Source organism: Haliaeetus leucocephalus, unplaced genomic scaffold (genome assembly GCF_000737465.1).
Source record: "Haliaeetus leucocephalus isolate CR32 unplaced genomic scaffold, Haliaeetus_leucocephalus-4.0 Scaffold2, whole genome shotgun sequence".
Lineage (NCBI taxonomy): Eukaryota > Metazoa > Chordata > Aves > Accipitriformes > Accipitridae > Haliaeetus > Haliaeetus leucocephalus.
This window is the reverse complement of record NW_010972438.1, coordinates 3,436,773-3,459,014: the sequence shown is the minus strand read 5'-3', so window position 1 is coordinate 3,459,014 and position 22,242 is coordinate 3,436,773. Positions and strand designations below refer to the sequence as shown.

The 22,242-nt window shown below is 39.0% G+C and overlaps 1 protein-coding gene across 1 annotated transcript in view; it reads left to right on the top strand.

The window, feature by feature from the left end:
• Window positions 1–22,242, top strand: part of CNTN6 (contactin 6) — a 93,523-nt gene that overhangs the window by 45,358 nt on the left and 25,923 nt on the right. Inside the window, exons 6-9 of the mRNA XM_010573181.1 lie at window positions 91–275; window positions 2,811–2,947; window positions 6,368–6,497; window positions 7,568–7,718. Coding sequence (XP_010571483.1) covers window positions 91–275; window positions 2,811–2,947; window positions 6,368–6,497; window positions 7,568–7,718 — 603 coding nt within the window. The remainder of the gene's footprint in view (window positions 1–90; window positions 276–2,810; window positions 2,948–6,367; window positions 6,498–7,567; window positions 7,719–22,242) is intronic.

The following is a 22,242-nucleotide window of genomic DNA, read 5'->3' as shown; positions in this document are numbered from 1 at the left end:
AATATTATTCTTGTGAAAGGATTTCACATTATCTTTTCTCTGCTATAACAAATGCTCTCTCTTTTTCTCTAATGAAATATAATTATTTAGTCCTGTCCCTAGTATTAGCTGGAAGAGGTCTGATGGAAACTCTTTGACAAAGAAAATCGAACACAACAAAACTAAAGGAGTTCTTGAAATCCCAGATGTTCAGCAAGAAGATGAAGGCTCTTATGAGTGCATTGCAGGAAACATTCGAGGAAGAAACATTGCAAGAGGTCAATTATTTGTCTATGGTAAGCAGGTTGATTAATTCTTTTTTTTTTTTTTACAGAGCATTATGGTGTTCAGATATATTTTGTAGATGAAGTCTATTAGCCCCTTACTGGAGATACAAAATGTAGTTCAGGTTAAGCTGATTAAAAAATGATTGGAGGTCTGCGGTGACCTTCACTGAATTACATCCTCAGCAAATAAAGATATTTTGCATTAAAACTCAGATTGAAAATGTGGGCTGTGCCATGATGAAGTTGTAAAGGTTAATACGAGGCAGAAAGAAAACCCTGGTACATTTACATGAAACATTAAGGGCAGGCAAAAAGATTTACTCTGAATAGCTCACAGCAGCATAAAGCTGTGCTGCCCCAGATGCAGATCAGGGAAGGATTCATGAGGTTTTGGTTCACGTGAGTGTAAGATTATTTCACCTCCTGTTCTAGCTGAACTGTGTTGCTCCATAAACAGACGAGGGCAAAGCAGGGGAATCTCATTCCACTGCCTCCCTCTCCTTCCTCCTTGTCTAAAAGTGGAGAATAATATTTCTGTGAAACTGTTCTCCCTTTCCTTTTCTCTTCCCGCATGCATTAATTACCTGTGATCCAAAGCACCCACGATGGCCCCTCATAGCCAAGGTAAATTATATGCTCTTTAGTCCCATTGTTAATACCAAGGGAAAGCAATATATTTTGACAGGAATAAGAAGGGAGATCTTTTCTTTACTTCATAATCTTTCAAAAGAGAAGGAAAAAAAAAAATGTAACAGTGAGGAGGAAAATTACAGAAAGCTAGACCGAGCTTACAATTAACATCTGTTGAGAAGACCTTGGCAACTATTTTTATTTAAGTAAATCTCTTCTAAGGAAGAGATGCAGGCTTTGCTGATAAGCTACCAGTCTCCTGCAGCCATGGCTAATATCAAGATATATGCCAGGAACAGAGCAGTCTGCTGCTGTTTTGAATATTTAATTATTTCTTTGCTTTTACAGGGTTATTTTTGTTCTCATTGCTCACTAATTTTTGCAGAACATCAGTCAAGCAATTCCATTAAAATTAAGTTCAGTAGATTACCTGGACATGATTGATAACAGCATAGGCAATTACAAAATTATGATCAGTTAATACAATCTAAAACAATGTGCTTATTAAATGTGCTTTGTAAATTAATTAATAGCTGTTCATAGTGCAATATATAAACAGCACTCATGAAGCTTTTGCACAAGATTTTGTTATCATATTAGGAGTGGGCTGGTATATTATCTACATAATTGACTTCCTCTTGCTTAATTTCTGTGCTGTGGTGTTTTCACTCTGTAGGCAGCTTGTCTGTAGCAAATAGGGTTTCTTTCCTGGATGCTGCCTGCTGCTTTGTGTATGATACCTAGATCCCATGCCTTAGGCTCTGAGAGCAATAAAAATGATGTGTAATTAGAATCACTTTTAAGCATGGTGAGCTGTATCCCAAATACTTTCCCATTCTGGGAAGTGACTCATTGGCATTGTATTAATCTAGTGTTGGACAATCTCGAGGTACTTTGTTGGGGCAGAGTCGTGAGCTACACGCAGGGTCATGCTTGTTCTGCTCATCTCAAAGGATAACGATTCTCTTCCTAAAATTAAATTGCTCTACGTAAGAACTACATGTATGTGTGTGTATAGGTATTTATATACACATGGAGACTACAGCATTGTGATTTAATAACCCAGACAAAAATTTTTCATGGGATGTTAAGACACCAGCCACTTATACTAGAAGGAGAGGGAAGTAACTTACTACCTGACTTGAATATGGCTTTGGTCTATCCCAAAGTTAGATGGGTGTTAGATGTTCTGCCTAGGTCTCATATTCACTTATTTTTTGACAACTATTCTAAATGTCAGCCTGCCTCAAGCTAATTCCTGCTCAGCTCAGTCCCTGAGCACTTAGTTGGATGTTTACAGAGCTCACAGGTGATTCCTGCAAATTCTACTTTCACGCAGCAATGAATTTATGTCAGTGTGCCACAAGTATTCAGAAGGTGTTGTTCTAATCTGAGTGGCCCTAATTCCTTTGTGTAGTATTTGTGTTGTAAACTACAAAGAACCCGCAGTCTGAACCCATGGTCTCAGGTATGTGGGTGAAACAGAGGGGAAATATTTACAATCCATGACTTATTAGCTACTGAGTAATGATTTTGATATTTCTATTTTTGGTGCACAGATCCAAGTACCTTGAGGGGAGGACTGTTTTTCAGAAAGTAGGGGTCTCAGTGCTTTTCAGAGAGCATATCCAGAATTTCAGGCATCTAAAAACACTGTTTCTGCAAATTTTAGCCATAAAAATTAATAATATCTGAACTGAACTTTGTGCCCACTAGCCACTTGATCTCTAACATTTTTCCAAGTTAGTCCTGAAGTTTAATGCCAGGCATTTGTTGTGCAGAATTCACTTGCAATATAATAAGAATGTGTTGGACAAATACGAATTAGCCTTGCTCAGTTCATTAATTTATGGCAGCATACCTCCAGCGAAATAATTTTTCTCCTGCTCAAAATGGTTTGCATATTCTTTTCAGCACTCCCTGAATGGGATAAAAAAATCCAAAATGCCTTTCTGTCTCTCTATGACAGTTTATTTTGGGAATGTAAGGCAAAAGGAAAACCAAGTCCTTCCTATAGTTGGTTGAAAAATGGTCAGCCGCTCATGTCAGAGGTAAGGTTCCTGTCTTCTTGTTGCTTTCTTGCTTGTCTTTTTTTTTTTTTTTCCTCCATGATTTAGTCATGACATTCATTTTACAGTGCGTTACCTTTTTTTCAGAAACTTAATTACAGGTTAACACGTAAAAATAAATATAATAGCACAAACTCTTTGCAACACAAAGCCTCAGTTCTTGGAGTTCCTCTTATTGAAAATGTATGGTATTGCCAGTTTATATATATAGACCAATTTCTTCATATGATTTATCTTACAGAGCATCTAATTGCTACAAGATATGCCAGTAAGTATGGATGAGCTTAAAAATATCAATTACAGTTAGTGAAAGAAGGGTCTATCCAGAAACACTAAACACATTTGTAGACATAATCTGTAATTTGGGAAACTGGTAGGATGCCAACTGACTGTGGAAGAGCGTTTCAGAGCTGGCATTGCAAAATGATCGGCCTGTTAACTTGCACTTTTCTTCTGTTTCTGTTCTTAATCTGTAGGCTGGATGGCAGTATGGCCATTCTTATGCTAGGTTAATCATTTAACTGAATTAGTCAGCTATGAAAACCAGTTAATATTGAAGTTAATACTTTTCTGGTGCCATGTAGAGGAATAATAGACTAAAGAAAACCATATAAAGTTAGAAGGAAAAAGTGAATAAGTGAAAAATCTCACTTAAAGGAAAAGGAAGGACTGAGTGGAAAGGGAAGTAGTGAAGTGGTAGGAGTGCAGGAGGAGGGGGGAAAGCAATTGGAGCTCAAACACTGAAGAAACCTGATCAGATACTTGTGTAGACAGGTCTTTGAGAACCCAGCTTTGTCTCTTTCCAGGCAGTATAATTATACTTCTGTGGTGGCCAAGCTTTAGCACATCCGTCTTCTAATCTTCAGTTGTTGGCAGCCTCATGGAGAATGACTTCTGTGGCAAGAGACTCTTTGCTGCATTTGCATTCTGCTGAGGCCAAGTTTTCCTTTTTTATTAAGGAACTGTTCAGCATCTATCAGGCATAAAATGGCATGGCTCATCTGTAATGCATTTCTACTTGGTTGGAAAGAAATAATACTGTGATTAATTTCTGTCTAGTAATAACAGATACAGAAAAATTTCTCAAACATATGGGCAAATTAGCACCTGCTGGGTTGCAGAACCAGCACTTGTTTGACTTAGTAGTACTTACTTGAAGCAATTGGAGGGGGGTCCAATCTTCCATATGATTTTCTGCTGGATTAGTCCTAAACAGAACCCAACTAGCATCTGAGAAGGCTAGCCAGAATTTACTTGGATTGCAATTTTTCTGAACATGGTCATTCTGCTCATTGTCACCTCTTCCCAAGCAAGATTATCTAGTTTCTCTCTCTTTGAAGACAGCGATATTTAGAGTCTGTCACTCTTCGATTGCATCGTTTCAATAAAAAAGAATAAAACACTCTACAGACACATTTTCGACCAACATTTTCACAGTACTTACAGTGTATAGTAGATGGAATACTTCAGGCAACGAAATGCTGAATGTTATTGCTCAATGGACAAAACGGATAGTTTGGAGGTGAAAGTACAAGGGAGGTGTAATAAAATATTCAGTCTGTCACAGCACCCTGCTTGTTGGAAATATCACAGGAAGAATACCTTCCAGAGGCTTTCCACCTTGGGGCTGATTCTGAGGATATTGTCTACTCTTTGTCAAACCTTTCTCCCTGACCACCTAGCTGGTCATCCCTGCATTATTCCTGCTTGTGTACATGGTGTGCTTTATTCTTCTCTTTGTCTGCATAGCTCAAAAGAGCTAGCAGAGAATGGTGGGCAATTCGGCATGTGTATGAAACACGAGCATTGCTTCAGAAGGGGGTTTTACATTCCAAGGATGTTTGTAAAAATAGAATGCATCGAGAGGATAGCAAACAGCCTGAAGGGAAAACTAAGTATGCAAAAGATATCTGTAGCGAGAGCCTCAAAAAAAAAAATTAACAGTGGATAAGTAATGTTATGTTGTTAATTAGTTTGCAATACACCAGCCATACAACCGCAGGCTGTGCTCTCATCAAATTTCCAAGCTAAACAAGGTTGGGCTGGGTCAGTTCTTGGTTGGGAAACTTCCAAGGAAAAGCCAGAGTATTGGAAAACAGAGCTCCATGGCTCAACAGGTGGCATTTCCCTCTGCAAGCACCGCAAGAGCAGTCCCCCCAACAGGCTGTGCCACTGCCTTATCTGTGGCAACTCAGCAAGTTAGGTTATATATGTTCAGCAGTTCACAAATACATTTTAGATGCATGTAGCTGTTCAGCAAAGACTGTACTGTACACTCTAGCAATGTATGCTCCCATTACTGCTTCAGGAGCAGGAGAGCCAGACTAAAGGAGCAGCATAATAATAATAGTAATATGTGTGGTTTCAGGCTTGCATTTGGTGATGGAATTTGTATTCCCCATTATGGGTGTCTTCCAAACTGATCTGTTTTGTTTGGGGAACGTATTCTCTTCTCCTTCTCAGTGTTACGCTTTCCAGTGGAGCTATTATTGTCTCCGGAGGCTAGTAATAGTAAAATCACAAAATATTTAGCTTTAAGTTACGCTTGTAGCATGAAACAGGCTTTTTTCTATTTGCCAAAATAGAGCAAATAAAACTCCTTTTAATACACCAAAACCCAAGCTCTGGTCCAAATTCACCTACTGTGCAGTTTCCTTTATTTCAGCAGAATTGCACCAAAGTGTAGAAATTCAAGCCATGAGGAGCACGCTTGCTCTCTGATCCGAACAGCTGCCTGTGGGTTTCCAGTAGGAATTTAAAAGTGTTGGCTTTCCTTAGAGCTTTTTCAGTGGATGATTTTTCTGTGACTTCTGATCTGATGACATCTGAAATGTCTCCATTACTTGAGCACCTCTGTCTCCTGTGGAGCTTTTCTGATCATCTTAGATTATCATCATCATATTCATCTGATCAGATGAAGGGGGTAGGCCATGCTTCACCATGCCCCCAGACAGGGCTGCAGGTGCTGCTGCTGCTCAGGAGCTGTATGGAAGATGCTCCAGGCTCCCAGTGTGGAGCAGCCAGCCGTACCTCCCCTGCGGTAGCTACTTCTGAGTCTGCTTCACGGGGGAGCATACCCAGAGATTCACAGTTCAGCAAGGCAGAGAGACACGTGCCACAGCTGGAACGTCTGAGCAAACCTACCCAAGGCAATGACTCTGCAACATGTGCTTGGAGTTCTTGAAAAGTTCTTGAAAGAGCTAACGGGTCTGAAAACATAACCATCATCATATAGCCAAGGTATACATCGTATTTCTGATGTGTTCATCCACATTGCTTCCAAGAAAGTAATATTTCTGCTTCTGAATTATGATCAGGTGCATCAGTGTGATACCAAAAACTTTGGGATTGTACACTCATTGGCTCTGTCAATATTTTTTGCTTTTTTTTTTCTTTTATCAGGAAAGAATTAAAATAGAAAATGGAACTCTTATCATACCTATGCTGAATATGTCAGACTCTGGCCTCTATCAGTGTGTGGCAGAAAACAAGTACGATACTATTTATGCCAATGCTGAGTTGCGGGTGATAGGTGAGTAAATGTCACTAAAATGAGCAGGTGCTGAGTATAAGAGGACATTCATTGAAAAAATTTGAAATTAAGAAATGTAGATTAAATTCCACCTGGCAGTTCAAGTCTGTTGATATTTCTTTGCTGCTTGCTCTTCACCCGCATGCGAATGTTTTTTTGTTTAATTTCGTGACTGGTTTGGGGGAAGAATCTAATCCCATGTGTGGTCTTTCTTTATCTCATACACAGAAGTTTAATGAATGCTGTTTCTCACTTAGTATTTTGGGTTATTAACAGTTATTCTGCAGTTTTGAAAGGTCATTTCAGAAAGCAGGAAAAATAGTTTTAACTGTAAACAAAGAGCATATGGCAAATATGTATATAAAAACAAATAACATGTAGCAAGTGATCTCATTAATGATTACCAGAGATGCCCATAAAATGGAATTTGTTCATATGCTATAAAAAGTATTCTATTATAGATAATCAAATAAAAAGTTTGTTCAACAGCCCAATACTAGTGAAACCAGTACAACACAGACTTCAAGAGCACCTAACTGTTGTACAGGTGTTGTGTTTTCTCCTTCTCCAAGAGTGAATTTTCACATAAAGTTCTGGAAAAAGAAACACATTTCCAGAAAACAGTGTCAGTTTATGAACAGAAAGGCACTGAAAACCTGTGTTTGTAGTTGAATACTCTCTGCAGATGAATACATGTGGCTGGGATCAGGAGTGTGGTGTTTATCCTGCTGACATAGCTCTGCTCAGGAACCTCATTCATCACAGATAGACTTATTCTCCCAGTCTGCAGATAACCCCAAGGAAAGATTGTCAGAACAGACAGTTTCTAGGTAGACAGTTTAGAAACGGCATAAATCAAGATAAATAATAAATAAGATACCATGAATTCCATTCTTTGGTACTTACATATCTAATATGAAAAATGTATTTATATACTTTTGCAGAAACCTCACAAGCAAAGCAATTATTGGATTCACCTACTATGTAACTCAAAGAGAAGAATTTAGCAAGTTCATTTAGTAACTTGTCAGCTGCATACTGTTCTGCTCTTCTTACTTCTCTATTTTCAGCTGCAGCACCCGATTTTTCCAAAAATCCTGTGAAAAAACTGTCTGTTGTTCAAGTTGGAGGTGAAGTTACAATTGGTTGTAAACCAAGCGCTTCTCCCAGAGCAGTTATTAACTGGAGAAAGGGCTCAGAGGTTCTGCACCACAACAAAAGGTATCGTCATAAACCAGTTGCTGGATTGTTGGATGTTCTCTGTTTTAATAATATCATTTAAACATCACTGAAACACAGCTGGCTTAGTATTGCTTTTGACAGCTCATTGACAGAATACTTTGATGCCAGAGGCCTGTTTGTCTTTAGCAGTGGCGATACAGTTCTGCAGATATAAAGCTGGTTGAGAACAAAGCCGAACCGAATACACAGGGGTAATTGTATGATACATACGTTTACGTTCATCAGCAGTTAATTCACTGCAATGCTATCAAAGCTGACTGTTTACCACACGCAAAGCCTATGTGAATCAGCTTCATGTAGGAGACATCAGTGGAGGCTTCAGGGAAGCGGAATATACCCCCAGGCTGCAGCATAATTGCTTCACAGCTGTACAGGTTGTACAGTAACCCATAGCTAAATCAGCCTCCATATTCTCTGTCTCTTCTGTTTAGGCAAGATTTAGCCACTGGACCAGCATACTGGTACACTCCCTCACCAACCAGCATGGGGTTGCGTGGTCTTTGGCAGGGCTTTACTAACGTTTTGTCTGTGATGACTAATAGCTTATTTGTGAGTTGCCACAAACCATCTACATTATTACATGCTGATGTCAATTAAATGGTGTCATGGTTTAACCCCAGCCAGCAGCTAAGCACCACGCAGCCGCTCGCTCACTTTCTCCCACCCGGTGGGATGGAGGAGAGAATTGGAAGGAAAAAGGTAAAACTCATGAGTTGAGATAAAAACAGTTTAATAGAACAGAAAGGAAGAAACTAACAGTGATAGTAGTAACAATAATACTAAAAGGATTGGAATATAGAAAACAAGTGATGCACAATGCAATTGCTCACCACTTGCTGACTGATGCCCAGTTAGTTCCTGAGCAGTGATCCCCCCAGGCCAACTCCCCTCCCCAGTTTATATACTGGACATGATGTCCCATGGTATGGAATACCCCTTTGGCCAGTTTGGGTCAGCTGCCCTGGCTGTGTCCCCTCCCAACTTCTTGTGCCCCTCCAGCCTTCTTGCTGCCTGGGCATGAGAAGCTGAAAACCCCTTGACTTAGTCTAAACACTACTTAGCAACTGAAAACTGAAAACATCCCTGTGTTATCAACATTCTTCTCATACTGAACCCAAAACATAACACTGTGTCAGTGTCCTGGTTTCAGCTGGGATGTAGTTAACTGTCTTCCTAGTAGCTGGTACAGTGCTATGTTTTGAGTTCAGTATGAGAAGAATGTTGATAACACTGATGTTTTCAGTTGTTGCTCAGTAGTGTTTAGACTATAGTCAAGGATTTTTCAGCTTCTCATGCCCAGCCAGGGCACCTGACCCAAACTGGCCAACAGTGTATTCCATACCATGGGACGTCCCATCTAGTTTAGGAACTGGGAAGTGGGGGCAGGGTTTCGCCGCTCGGGGTCTGGCTGGGTGTCGGTCGGTGGGTGGTGAGCAATTGCCCTGCGCATCATTTGTACATTTCAATCCTTTTATTACTACTGTTGTCATTTTATCAGTGTTATCATTATCATTATTAGTTTCTTCTTTTCTGTTCTATTAAATCGTTCTTATCTCAACCCAGGAGTTTTACTTCTTTTCCTGATTTTCTCCCCCATCCCACTGGATGGGGGGGAGTGAGTGAGCGGCTGTGTGGTGCTTAGTTGCTGGCTGGGGTTAAACCACGACAGTCAGCTACTAGAAAGAAAGTTAACTCTATCCCAGCTGAAACCAGAACAAATGGTAAAGCATTAAAATCAAAAGCAAGTTACTGATTTAAGTAAGTTGTGAATAGTATACATGATATACAACTGTGATGATATTTCCATATACAAATGTAGACAGGTGGATGAAATGGGCAACAGTGTCCAAGAACTGTAATCTTTCTGAGCATCCCTTTCAGTTCACAAATATAACAGCAATGCTGTTTTATCACATCGTTTTCAAAGACTGGAAACAGAATCAGTAATTCATAAAGCTCTAGAAATTGAACACCAGAGTTTGCACACAGGACTGGTTGCTCAGGGCGGTTAGTTTGGGTCACGTAAGACTTAAAATAATTATAATTCATTAAAACAACATTATCCAAAACTGTGACACAAAGAAATATTTCCCTATCCCATACTGGAGTAATGTACAATACACATAAAAGTAAATTGGAGAAGTATATGTGAAAGAAAGTGCAAATCTGAGAAGAAATATATCACATAGGTACTCGCAATGAAACAGAAAAATTTGAGTAAGCAATCCATGCCATGGGGCGTAGAGAACTTTCCAATGATTTTTCCCCACCTTTCACTAATGGCAATTTTATTTTCTGTTTAACTGCTCATCTAACGATGAAAAATATTTTTCTAACTAGTGTTCAGTCAAATCTTTATTTGCATTTTGATTGTATGGTCTATTCAACAAAAATGCCTGTTCATTCTTATTTGACTCAGCCTATCCCAACAGCATGTAGGAAACATGCTCAGTATACAGTTTGCCACAGGTAATCTCTGGATTTTCTGACACTGATGAGAACAGGAGCAAGGAGAGCACTGTTTAAGACTTACAATTTAAATAGTTGAATTAAGCCTACATCTTGAGGTTCTAGTATCCTGATATTCCCCATCTGATTTGCTTATAAAAATATGTACATACTGCATACAGTATTTACTTGTGCTTCTGTATTAATTTACTAACAATAATTATAAGCACGCTGTAATTTTTGAGCATCCCAGAAGGCCTTCTGCTGCTTAGCAGGAGTAAACAAAAGGAGCAGAATTTACACTGAGGCAAAGGGAGAGAGAGTTTAAGCTCTCCATGTGCAAAACATTATTACCAGTGTGTCCACTGGTGCAAAGTAGAATTTATGAGACTTTTTGATTATTAAATGACAAAATAGCTAATGCCATGGTTTTAAAGAAGAGAAAATAGATCACGTATACAGTATTTTTACAGAGATCTTTGTGACAGAAAATAGAAAATGAAATAAGGATTTGTATGGCTGTAATTAAATTACACAGCTAATTAAAGTACTAAAATCACATGTATCTTTGCTCATAAAAAAGGGAAGGAACCTGGTCTGCCTTTCTCTCTATATATGATTAAACCCTGACATGTCACAAACAGATTAACTATTTTAACTAAAGCTTTCCTTATTTCTCCTCCCATTTTATTGTGCAGCAATTATAATATCTATGGACTCCTTTATTAGCTTTTTTTTTTTTTTTACTATTTGGTTGGGTTATAAATGCTGAGAAAAAGGAAGTACCAATTCCTTACAGTTCTGACTGCAAAACTGTGATGGACACATTGCTAAATAAGTCATATCACATAGCTTCTTCAGAATGATTTGGACAAATTCAATCTTTTGTTACAGAAATAGTACAGCTAGACCTATTCCACCCTAAGGGGAAAGAATATTCTTTCTTTTTCACTTTCTATCTTTCACTCATGACAATAGTTTATTCCCTCTTTTTCACCTGCTTCCTTTCACTCATGATAATAGTTTATTCCTGATAGTCATGCATGCATGGTCACTGCTTTCTCTGATCATCTGAGCTCTTAATATGACAAGATAAGACTGCTTTATATTAATGTTACTTTGCAAGTATGTAAAGAGAAGTGTGTTAACTAGGAAGAGCTAATTAATAGACTATCCATATAATAAAAGCACTATGAAATATTTTTTATTTGATTTCCTCTGAGGGTTTTTTATGAAGCCTTTTTAAGTTTACGAAGCTGCAGTATTTGTGCCCCTGCTATTTGAAAAATATCTTAACATTTCCCGAGTCTGAAGTGTAATCTTCTGAATCTCTTGCCACAGTCCAGCAGTGAAGGTCCTCAGCCCTCAGTCCCCTTTTCAGGGCACAGAGATTTTCCTCCAGCCCTTTTGTCTCTCCCATCTTCTCTGCAGCTCAAACACTTTGTTACCCAGATCTTCAACAGCTTGTATGCTCTGATTTATGTAGAATACTTTATTGCATTTGAAGCATACACACAACCGAATCAATCAAATCCCAAATCAGTCCATTTTTACATTAGATAGTAAAACAAAGCCTGAACATACCTGTACCAGGTCTGCTTACTGTACCCAGTCTTAATGTCCCCTGTCTGCTGAGTATCCTACTTCAAAATTTTCAGAAATAGCTAAATTCCACCCTCATTCATATGGCTCACCCCCTGAGTAGTGGGATTTTTCTGTGGTTCATGCTGCTGGCCACCTTAGAGAGGGAATTCAAGGCTATCAGCTGCAGGAATCAAAAAGAAATTGCACAGTTGGCTAGTCCTACCTGGTTTTGCCTGCTGTCTCTTCATGTGATCCCCCAATCAGCTTCTCTGGATCATCTAGCAGTACAGCTTCAGGTTTTCTTTTGGGCAATTAACCTCCTCCTTTGGATCAAAGTCATGAGAAATGGGCTTTCGGGAGCAATACCATTTGTCCAGTGGGCAACTGTTTGAGAAGATTTTGTTTGCCCTTTGCCGAATGCATGACTTTTTCCTGGCATGTGCTGTGGATTTTAGCTCAATGTAGAAATTGAATGCAACAAAGAAAAAGAACAAGCTTCATGCTCTGAACTCCCATCCTGTGGAGTTTGCCACAGATATGAGCTATTTTCACGTATGTCGTATAATCCCAGTAAGTGCAGTGCAAGTTTTCTTCATCTCACTTCTATCATCTCGTGTCCATCGAGGAAAAGAGAGATTAGAAGGGAACAGTTCATATATTAAATAAAGCAAATTTGCAAGTCTAGACACTGATCTCATCACAAATGTATGGCTTGTTATCGCCTTCAATGGATTCAGGATCAGGACCCTCATGGAAAACTTATTTTATAAAAATTCTCTCTGATTGAAGCATTTTAATAAATGGGAATTGTAACCCCTTTTGCTTTACCAGAGAGAGGTGCTATTCCCTCATCATGAGCTGAGGATCCCCAAACACTGTAGTGAATGCATATGAACATATGTGATTCACTCCACTCAGAATTTAAATGAGGATAGCTGAGGGAAAACTGAAAAATGAGGTAGGCTGAAAGAATGCATTAGTCATATACAGCACTTTCCATGCATTAATAATCAGTAATAAGCAAATATTCATAATTTAAATTGTTTTCTGGGGACTGGACAAGAAGTATATTTAGGGGTCAATAAAATATGCTCAATACTTGTTGGCTCCTAGGCTTGCTTGCAGGACACAGTTCAGCCCCATCTCTGTGAAGGATGGTAATTGATTCTCTGCCATAAAGCTGCTCTATGTGGTAAATCCTCTCTCCCATGCCACACTTGTTTTTGGTGTTTTGCACTCAAGTTATTGCCATTACTCAAAGGAAACATGGGAGAATGATTGAGCATGGAAATGAAAAGCTGTCTTTCAACAACCTTATACAAAGAAAACTGTGCAGATGTTGTGACTGGAGACTTCTGACGCTAGGCGTGGGGAGGAATTATCTGGTAATTGCTGAGGTCTTACAGCTGCCCCTTGGAGCCTCAAACTCAAGGGAATTCTGCTCCAATGTGAAATGCAAGGACCCAGCAGGTTTCATTAACTAAAGGGTTAGGTCTGCTCACAGCTGTGTGCTGCATCTGAATTCTCTACCAGTCTCCTGGGCAGGAGGATTCTCCTACAGCCTTCCGAGCACTCGCAGCCACCATGTACTTCTTCACTGTTCAGAGTCAGGTTCCAAAACCATGAACAGTTTAACACATTTTAAACTTTTTTGTTTCTTGGGAAAAGAATTCTGTCTTGTGACTGCTGTTGGAATTAGAGAAATAGGGAGTTAAAAAACTAAAGGCAGTTAATTGGTAAACAGGAGACGTCCTCAATCCACTGATCAAATACAACATACAAAACATATTGTACTGTGAAATAGCATTTCAGCTTGAACCAATTTGAGAAGAAATGTGTCAGGACAGTTCAACAAACTTCAATGAAACATTTCAATTACCAGAATGTCAACACTGTTTGTTTAGCTTGTACTGAAACCTTCCAGAATATCCATTATCTTTAAAAAAAAAAAAAAAAAATTCTGCCTGGGGAGGAATCAAGACAAAATGGATTGAAAATTCCAAAATTTGCACTACTCTACTAACAAAGGAGGAGATTGATATCACTTAACTTTTATTTAGCTGAAGTCAATATGCAGTCTAAGGTAGTTATTTACTTTTTCTTGGCAGGCACCTCCATCTCAAATGAGATGCTGAACTTTTAGATGAGCAAAGCTGGGGGAATGAAACCTATCTACAATGTCTGAAAAAAACCCCTACCTATATTGAAGTCAGGCCCAATGAGTAGCACAGGCAAAGAGAAGCTTTGCTTGTCATGCTGCTTAGTGCCACAAACCACCCTGCTTTATGCACCCGCTGTTTGCAGATAAAGGTAGTATAGACATTTGTATGCTGGTAGCAAGTTTCATATAGAACATATTTTCTTACGCTATTCCAGCACTTACCATTCTACTCCCAGCTTTCTACAACAATGTGGCTAGGTGAATAGCAATAGGATATTAATATTACTATTTTTTAAGTCTGGTTTTTGAAGCCTGGATTAAGTGTATCTCCATTTTTATCCTTCTTGCTTTTCTACCACAAGAAGCTTTGCATAGCTTTGATGATATGCCTTAACCTTCTATCTTATCACTGTCTGTGTGCTTGTAAAGAAGTTCATTTCCTATTTTAGTTTTTAAATAGACCACTTGAAGTGTGGGCATCAGCAATCAGAGCAATTTCAGATATCTTAGACACCATCACTGTAAGTCAACATGAATACAAATTAAGCTTATGTCTTGATGAAATTCTAATTTTGCTTAGAAAACCAATGGAATTGATTCCACATCTGCTAAATTTGATTAATCACTTCAGTTCCATTCCTTGCTAACAAATAGATTGACAGAAATCAAAGGCATGGATTTACCTGCCTGCTTTCAGTGCTTGGTCTGAACTTACATATTAAGGTATGAAAACGCCTACAAAACCTGAGACTGATGTATAGAATTGCTTTGGGTTTTCATCTCTTAGGCCACACTACTACTGCATATTTGGTGCTAACCAGACAAAACCCATCATTACATCCTTCCGGAGGGAATGCTGAAAGCTTCAAGGAGTATTCTATGTTCTAGCTAAAAATATCTTATGCTCAGATTACAGTGGTCTTGGTTTCTATATGCAAGGTAGCAGAAAAGAGGGTGTTGCAAAAGACTAGTAGAGGCAGCTATAATATATTTCTTGAATGTTTATTTGCTAACAGCAGCGGTATTTTTGTGGTTTTTAGTGTTGGCTGTAGGCATAAGTGTGCAAGCATTTGCCCATGCTTCCTTCTGAATAATGTCATTGGATCTAGGAGGAACATAAAATATGGCAGTACTCCCTGAGGAGTGAGTACACATGGGCAGAAATGTTTGGTGATCCAGCAAAACTAATGATATTGGCATAAGAAAAGTTTTACAACCAAAGGGTTGCCAAAAAATGCCTCAGACTGACCTGAAGTACCTTCAGACTTTCCTTCTTTGTGTTCTCCATGTTTCCAGTTATTTCTGTCTTAACCCCCAAGCTGAGAGCGAAGGCAAGGGAGTGGAAAGCATATGAGTGAAAGATGAGGAGGGAGATATAAGGAGAAGGAAGAATGAGCACAGATGAGGGGAAGAAAGAGACAATATTTTATTTTTTTCTTAATATTATTTTGCTTTCTTTTTCACCCTTCTTCCTTCTCTGTTATCTTTCCATTTGAAGTCAATCCACTGCAGAGTAATGAGAAGGCAGAAGGGGACCCCCATTGCTACTTGACCCCATGAGACACTGGCAGGCAGCAGACAGAGAATATTAGTGCAGTGGAAGACAAAAGAAAAGGGCTTTTCCTTTCTTTTCTCTCTCCTTAGAGAGTTTCATAATGGAACAAGCCAATAAACCTAATTTCATCATGTATTACTGACTACTTAATGCAATAGTGTTTAGCACATCAGATAGCATGAACATCAAGTAAGCAAATGAACCATATGTTCTCACATATAAGAAAGAATGACAACCTGCGTGATGCTGGATTTATTACAATTTCCCTTCTGTATGACACCTCTCTAATACAATTTTAAATTGTTCCTACTCAACTCCTGGGAGCCTTGTTAAGGTGAGCCTTTCTGAGGGGCCGTCCTACATGCTGAGATGTCCCAAGCAGTCTGTCACTCTTCCATGTCATATGGAGTTGCAATAAACTAAACCCCAGTGAATGTCAGTGTTGTGCCCTCTCTCCCTTTCAGTTCATGTTCTGTCCCTGTTTCATGCACATATTCTGATTGATGTTCAGAATCTGATCCAAAGCCAGCTAATCTCATTGGAGTTTTTCCATTGACTTCAGCAGGCTGTGAATCAAGGTTCCTAATTAGGAGTTTGCACAAAAAATAATGAGAGAATGCAACCTTCTGTGCTTCTCTTCTAGTCCAAGTTGTATTGCCATGCACATCATTACCATTGCACTATTCTAGTGTGTATTGCCATAGCATACAAAAATACTAGTATTAGATGGAAAACATGCTACACAAACACCAAATAAAAGATAATTCCTGATCCCAAAAGTTTTCAACCAAAGAGTAACATTAGACGTAACAGATAGATGGGGATATGTTGGGGAGGTGATGTAAAAAGGAGCAATAAGATATTGATTAACATGGCAGGCACATGGACTGCTGCCAGTCATGCTCTAGGCATGATGAATAAAGAGTTTCTAGGGAGGAATTTTTGGGATCATTTTGAGTGTGAAGGGTTATGTGAGCAAAAGCATAGAAACAGCACCTTGAAAATGTGGCCAATGCTTGACCAACGTGAAGGGTTTGTAGGAGGATATTAACACCTCTGGTTTAGCCATGTGATTTTATTACAAAGACATAGTGCTATTTCATTACTTCTTTTCTATAAGAACTAAAAATCTTTTCAAATTTTCAGTAAAAGGAGGAGCTGCTTAAAGGATACACACAAGTGGTAGAATATTACTTACACATTAAAATGACATAAAATTTCTGTGCTCTGTGATATTTTGAGCAAGGACGTGGGTCTAAGGCTTCAGTGAACCCCATACAGTCCCTATCATTATCGCTCACATGAAGCATGAATTCAATAGCCTGGTGAGGATTGCCTCAGGGTTTCCTACAAGCCCACAGGTAGCCCAACAAACGGGCACAAGAAGCTGGAGGTGATGAGAGCTAAAGACACGAGAGCAAGGGCATGTGCAGCTGAAAGGTGAGAGTCATCAGCTTGGAAGTTGTAATCACTGAAGATGAGCACTGTTCATCTCCAATACTGTATATCTGTTATGGGGGGTCTGCACATGAACGTGCTGTCCAGGGTTTCTGAAAGCAAGCCAGTACCATGCTGTGTACCTGGTGTCAGTTGCTTGTTGTATATACAAAATACTTCAAAGTTAACAGCAGGTTTTATTGTACTTTTATTTTTGAAATATGTTCTGACAAGAAGATAGGGAAGAAGATTCCTGTAAGTGAATTAAACTCCCACACAGAGGGTAATTCAGGGCCTTATGTACTGTTTAAATTCTACTTAAGTCCCGTATTAAGGGCTTAGTTTTACATCTGGAGCGAATTTGGTTGTATGAATGGCTGTGTCTGAACTCCTAATAATGTCTGAATCATAAAAATAATGATTAATGGTGGGATTAGATTGAATACTAGTAGTGTGGGCATACCACCCTGTGCTGAAAGAACTTTTCTCTGAGGTACTGGAGTTCTAAAGATTTCATAAAAACAGGAGAACTTGTTGGCAAATAGAAAAATTGGCAACCTTTTTCTTTGGCAATTCAGTTCATTTTCTACCTGGATTCTCACCAGAGAATTTTGCAAAGTCTGGTTGCTGATCCTTTCCTTCTCAGTGTACTACTTTACTGTTTTTGAAACAGTTTTTTTCTGCTATGAATGTTCAGACTAATCAACGTGTGGCTACATAAATACGATGTTCCATTCTGTCCTGTCCACCAGGTAGACTAATAACCAAGAAACCTTTCTTTTTGCCTGGACATGCTAAGGTACGGCTCTTGTCTCAGTCCAGGATTATACTACATCTCTCCTCTCATGACATCCACTGTTTAGATGCAGATTTGAACCAGGGCAAGGACAGACACAGGGAAGAGAAGAGCTGTAAGCGGGCTGTATCTTGTAAATATGACGCAAGACCAAGTTGTCTATGTGGGAAAAGACCAGAAATGCATGTGTGTGTTTAATGCAGCAGACTGAGGATGAACAGGCTCACAAGCACCTTAAAACTATCACAAGGAATGAGAAAGCTGAAAGGATTAAAACATGGCAAGCAACATTTTTGGTGGTTGCTTGTTTGTTTTGTTTCATCACTAAACGAGTTGGTTGGCACGTCTTTCTTTCCCATACAAATAGAGGTGCTGTTGCCCAGTATTCCCCGACTGCAAGTTTTGAGACATATTACTACAATAAATTTAGACACATGTCTACAGCCGTGATATTTTTGTCACTTTTTCCTTTGGTCACCCCATAAGAACACTGCAGACATTCTATGCAAAAATAATGTTCCTTTTTAGGAGCGGAGGGAAATTTTAGGAAATAGCAAGGAACAGTGTTATAGTGTCACCTTCTATCATTGATGATAGTATTCTTTTCTAAAATATTTTAATAAGACTATTCAGCTAGATTGTGTAATTTTGTTTTGATCCAAATAGTTAACACAGAGTTTAATGGCATTTATTTTATTTCCAGTTAATTGTCAGTCAACTCTGAAGCTCATTTATAACAGCATGCAGATAAGGAAAATCTTCTTTTAAGCATAGTTTATTAAATGGCAATACTATTAGCATACAAATTACGCTCAGAATAGGATAAACAGGTACAAAGATCATTAACATATAATACAGACAGTCGGATCTCAGATGGGACTCAGTGGGACCTTTTCAAAAATACCAGAGCTGTCATCAGCAGGTACAATTCATTCACTCAGTCAAACTTTACTCACGTTTACATCTGCATAAATCACTAGTAATTCTGAGTCACTTGAGAGCTGTCCTCATGTTTCTGCCCCTCACTTACGTCTCCTTGTACTTTTTAATTCAGCCTCTTTCATGCTTGTGAATCTTTGTAAAATTAGAGAAGTCAGTTATTGTCTCAATGTCTGTTAGCATATCTGAAGAAATTTATAAACAATATATCTTTCCATAGCCTATGAAGGCAAGAGTGTTTTTGCTCTTGAGCAGTAAAGTGAGACTGAGAAGACATGGTTTCAGATAGGATTTCTCAGATAATAAAAATTACTTTGCCTCTGATTTCATCAGATCCAGAATACTCCCTTTTTATCTGCACAGTGCTATGATGATGACTTCAATAACATTATGAAGTGTCAGACACTTGATGTTAGAGGCAGACAGGAGAAGAGTGAATCTTTACATTAAGTATCAGGGTTACTTTATTTTGAAAGGAATTATTTTATGTCCTTGAAGAGATAGCTACCCCACTGGCAGTGCTGAAATCTGCAGAAGTAGGCTTGATTCACCCCGTTTTACACCAATCCAGCTCAACTGATTTTGATGGGGATTTCAAAGACATTTGCTGTATTGAATTAATGCAATTCATATCCATTAATTAAAATTGCACCTCTCTCTGAAACAGATTGGCTGAACAATACAGCAGTGCACAAAAATTACCTCTGCTGCACTTTAAAATCTAATGAGTTGACACCTCTTTCTTTTCTCAGATTTTATTTTTCTATCAGCCTTGTTAAATACATATTATTCTTTCATGCTCTTAAGATCAAAGCAAATAGCCATCAACAATCTTTTGTTCACATGAGACAACACTTTCAGAGATGGTTTGTTTGGCCTGGTTAATTAAAAGCTGTACCTATCATCCCTGCTTGATTTCTCAAGTTCTTTACTTAAAAAGTATGTGTGACAATTTTAATGAGCTCTCACTTCTTCCCAGTCTCATGTCTTCTGCAGAAACATTACAAACTATTCTTTTTGAACATTACGCAGAGTTTTGACTCCAGCAGATCTTGGGTAGGCTGTTTGTTTTCCCTTTCTGCATATAATGCTTATCTTGTATACTAATGGAGTCACTCAGAGAGGACAAGGACATGGATCAATTCAATGGAATGAGTAGATTAAAAACAAACAAAAGGACGTCGCTTACACTATGCTTAAATAAACCAGGGAAGAACTTCGCACAAACTGTTGTGGGACTAAAGGTTTGCAGGGACTCAAAGGGCTTTGGATTCATTCCTGAAGAGAGATTTCATCCTATATAGAAAGGCACTATCTCTACAGCCAGACCCTGGGCTACAGGTCACTTGGTGCTGGGAAAGGACTGTGGTACCTCCTGCTGCATCCGTACCCTGCCCTCACCCTCTGCCACAGGCACCCTGCAGGTGGAAGATTGGCTAGACGTGTCTCTGAACTGGCCTTTAAGAGCTGTCTTCTGTTCCTATGCTCCACATGAAGTGAACTGCATCCCACATAGCCATCTTTTTGCAGGGTAAGTTCCCAGGCTGGTTGCATATGGCATGATATTTCTGGGTACTTCTAATGAGCCCGTGTGTGCAGGAACTTTGTATGGATTTACATAACTGGATTTTCATCTCTTCTTTTCCTCATAGCAACTTTGCTTAATTGAGCTATTTACCCAGAGGTATCACCTGTGTAATTCAGGCAGGAACGTAGGCATCAGCACTGGTTTGATAAGAATTTAAGCATTTTGTAAGTCAGAGATGCCAGTGTAGAGTTAGGCTTATGCTTAAGCAATCCTTTGCTGCAACAGGGCTTTATGAACAGCTGTGTCCCGAGTAGCTCATTTCATTCTTCCTTAACCTCCTTCCTTCGCAGGGATGCGTTTATCAGATCTGCTTCAGATCTTTTGGTTTTCGTCCCTCAACAGGCGCTCATTTAGTTATTGAAAGAAGTCCAGTTTTCTTGGCAGACAAAATATTCTACTTGAATTGTATTGGACAAGTTAAACTTTTCTGTCTTGTCTCAGTACTTGGAATTACCTTGTCTTCTGATGCAAATGCTAAGAATTATTATCTATAGCCTTCACGCGTTTTAGACTTCACGCAGTCTAAAATGTTGTGAAAAGTAACGGTTTTCAGCAAGCCTTTCAGCAGGTGAGACATGCGTTTCACAGCTTCTTTTTAAATCATTTGTTAGAGCTTGATCCGAAGCCCATTAAAGGAAATATTCCCATTGCCTTCAGAATCACAGTTCCATTATTTGAAAGACAAATGGAAGAGGATAAAGTGCAGCCCCTCTGAACCCACCCATGGGGTAAGTCACGGCTCTGAGGAAGTTTATGGCAACTTTGTTGTTCATGGCAACTGGCTCAGTATTTCACATTGCTTTTTTTTTCTTGCATTTGAAATACATCATCTTGATTTTCTGCTGTGCTCTGCTTTCTCATCCCTCTCCTGACAGACCTCAGTACAGCTGGAAATTACTCAGTTTTTTTTTTCTTTTAATTCCCTTCCCTACTAACTAATTACTCTGGAGTCCTTTGTGTTTTACATAAATTCTGCCCAAGTATCTTATTTACTCCTAGCTCCCTAATTGTCTTTAGGTAGCGTGACCTCTGTTTCAAACCGCTCTGAAGCTTTTGTTAGCTCATGGTTTCTCTTTTCTAAGCTCCGTTTTGATCCGTTGAAAGAGCCATTCCATCCTCAGCCTGCCCAGCCATCGAAATACTGCTTCAGAACATTTCTTCAGATCAAACATTACCTCAACAGCTCTTGAGCAGGTACAAACCCCTCTTAGTGGATAAACCAGGAAGCTGGGAATTATTCAGGTCTCAATTCCTAATGAAGAATACGGGAAAAAATATCTGAGCGAGACATCACTAAACTTCAGTGAAAAAGCCCTAGCCAGAAATCCATGGGGGGCTAAGCACAGAGGCTCTGCATTCAAAGAGTCTCCTCTTTGTTATTCTGTATTTTTATAGACTGTTTTTTCCTGTGTATTTACCTACATTGGAAGCTTTTGGGGGCTGGTATTGTCTATTTTTGCCTCATGCCCACTCCTGGATTCTGATTTGTACCTGGAGCTTTTAGGTGCAACTGCAGTAAAAATAACAGGGCATCAGTATTTGATGGTGAGAAAGACACTGTGGTGGCTTGTTATAACTTATTATTCAGGTATCCAATTTATGAACATTTGCTGATTCACACTTGAATTTCTTTTGATACTGTTTGATGAAGCCACCATATGCTAGCTAACCAGTGAATTGAATCAACTATTTTATCACCAGCAGTTTCTAATGAGGGTGTTTTCTTGTGGCTGGTGGAAACTGATGTGAAGAAATGCATCATTAATGCAAAGAAAATTGCAGAAGCAGAAGAGGAATACTTGCAAATGTTTCTTCATATTTAAACCTGCCTTTGAATTACTGTCATCAGGTCTGTCCCCATACTGAGAGGGAGAGACACCCATAGTCTCTCGTTTTGATGCACGGCATTGTGAAGCCAGCAGAAAGGCTCAGTTCTTTCATGCTTATTCATCCCTCCTTATCAGAAAAATGTCATTTAGTTGATATATCATTATA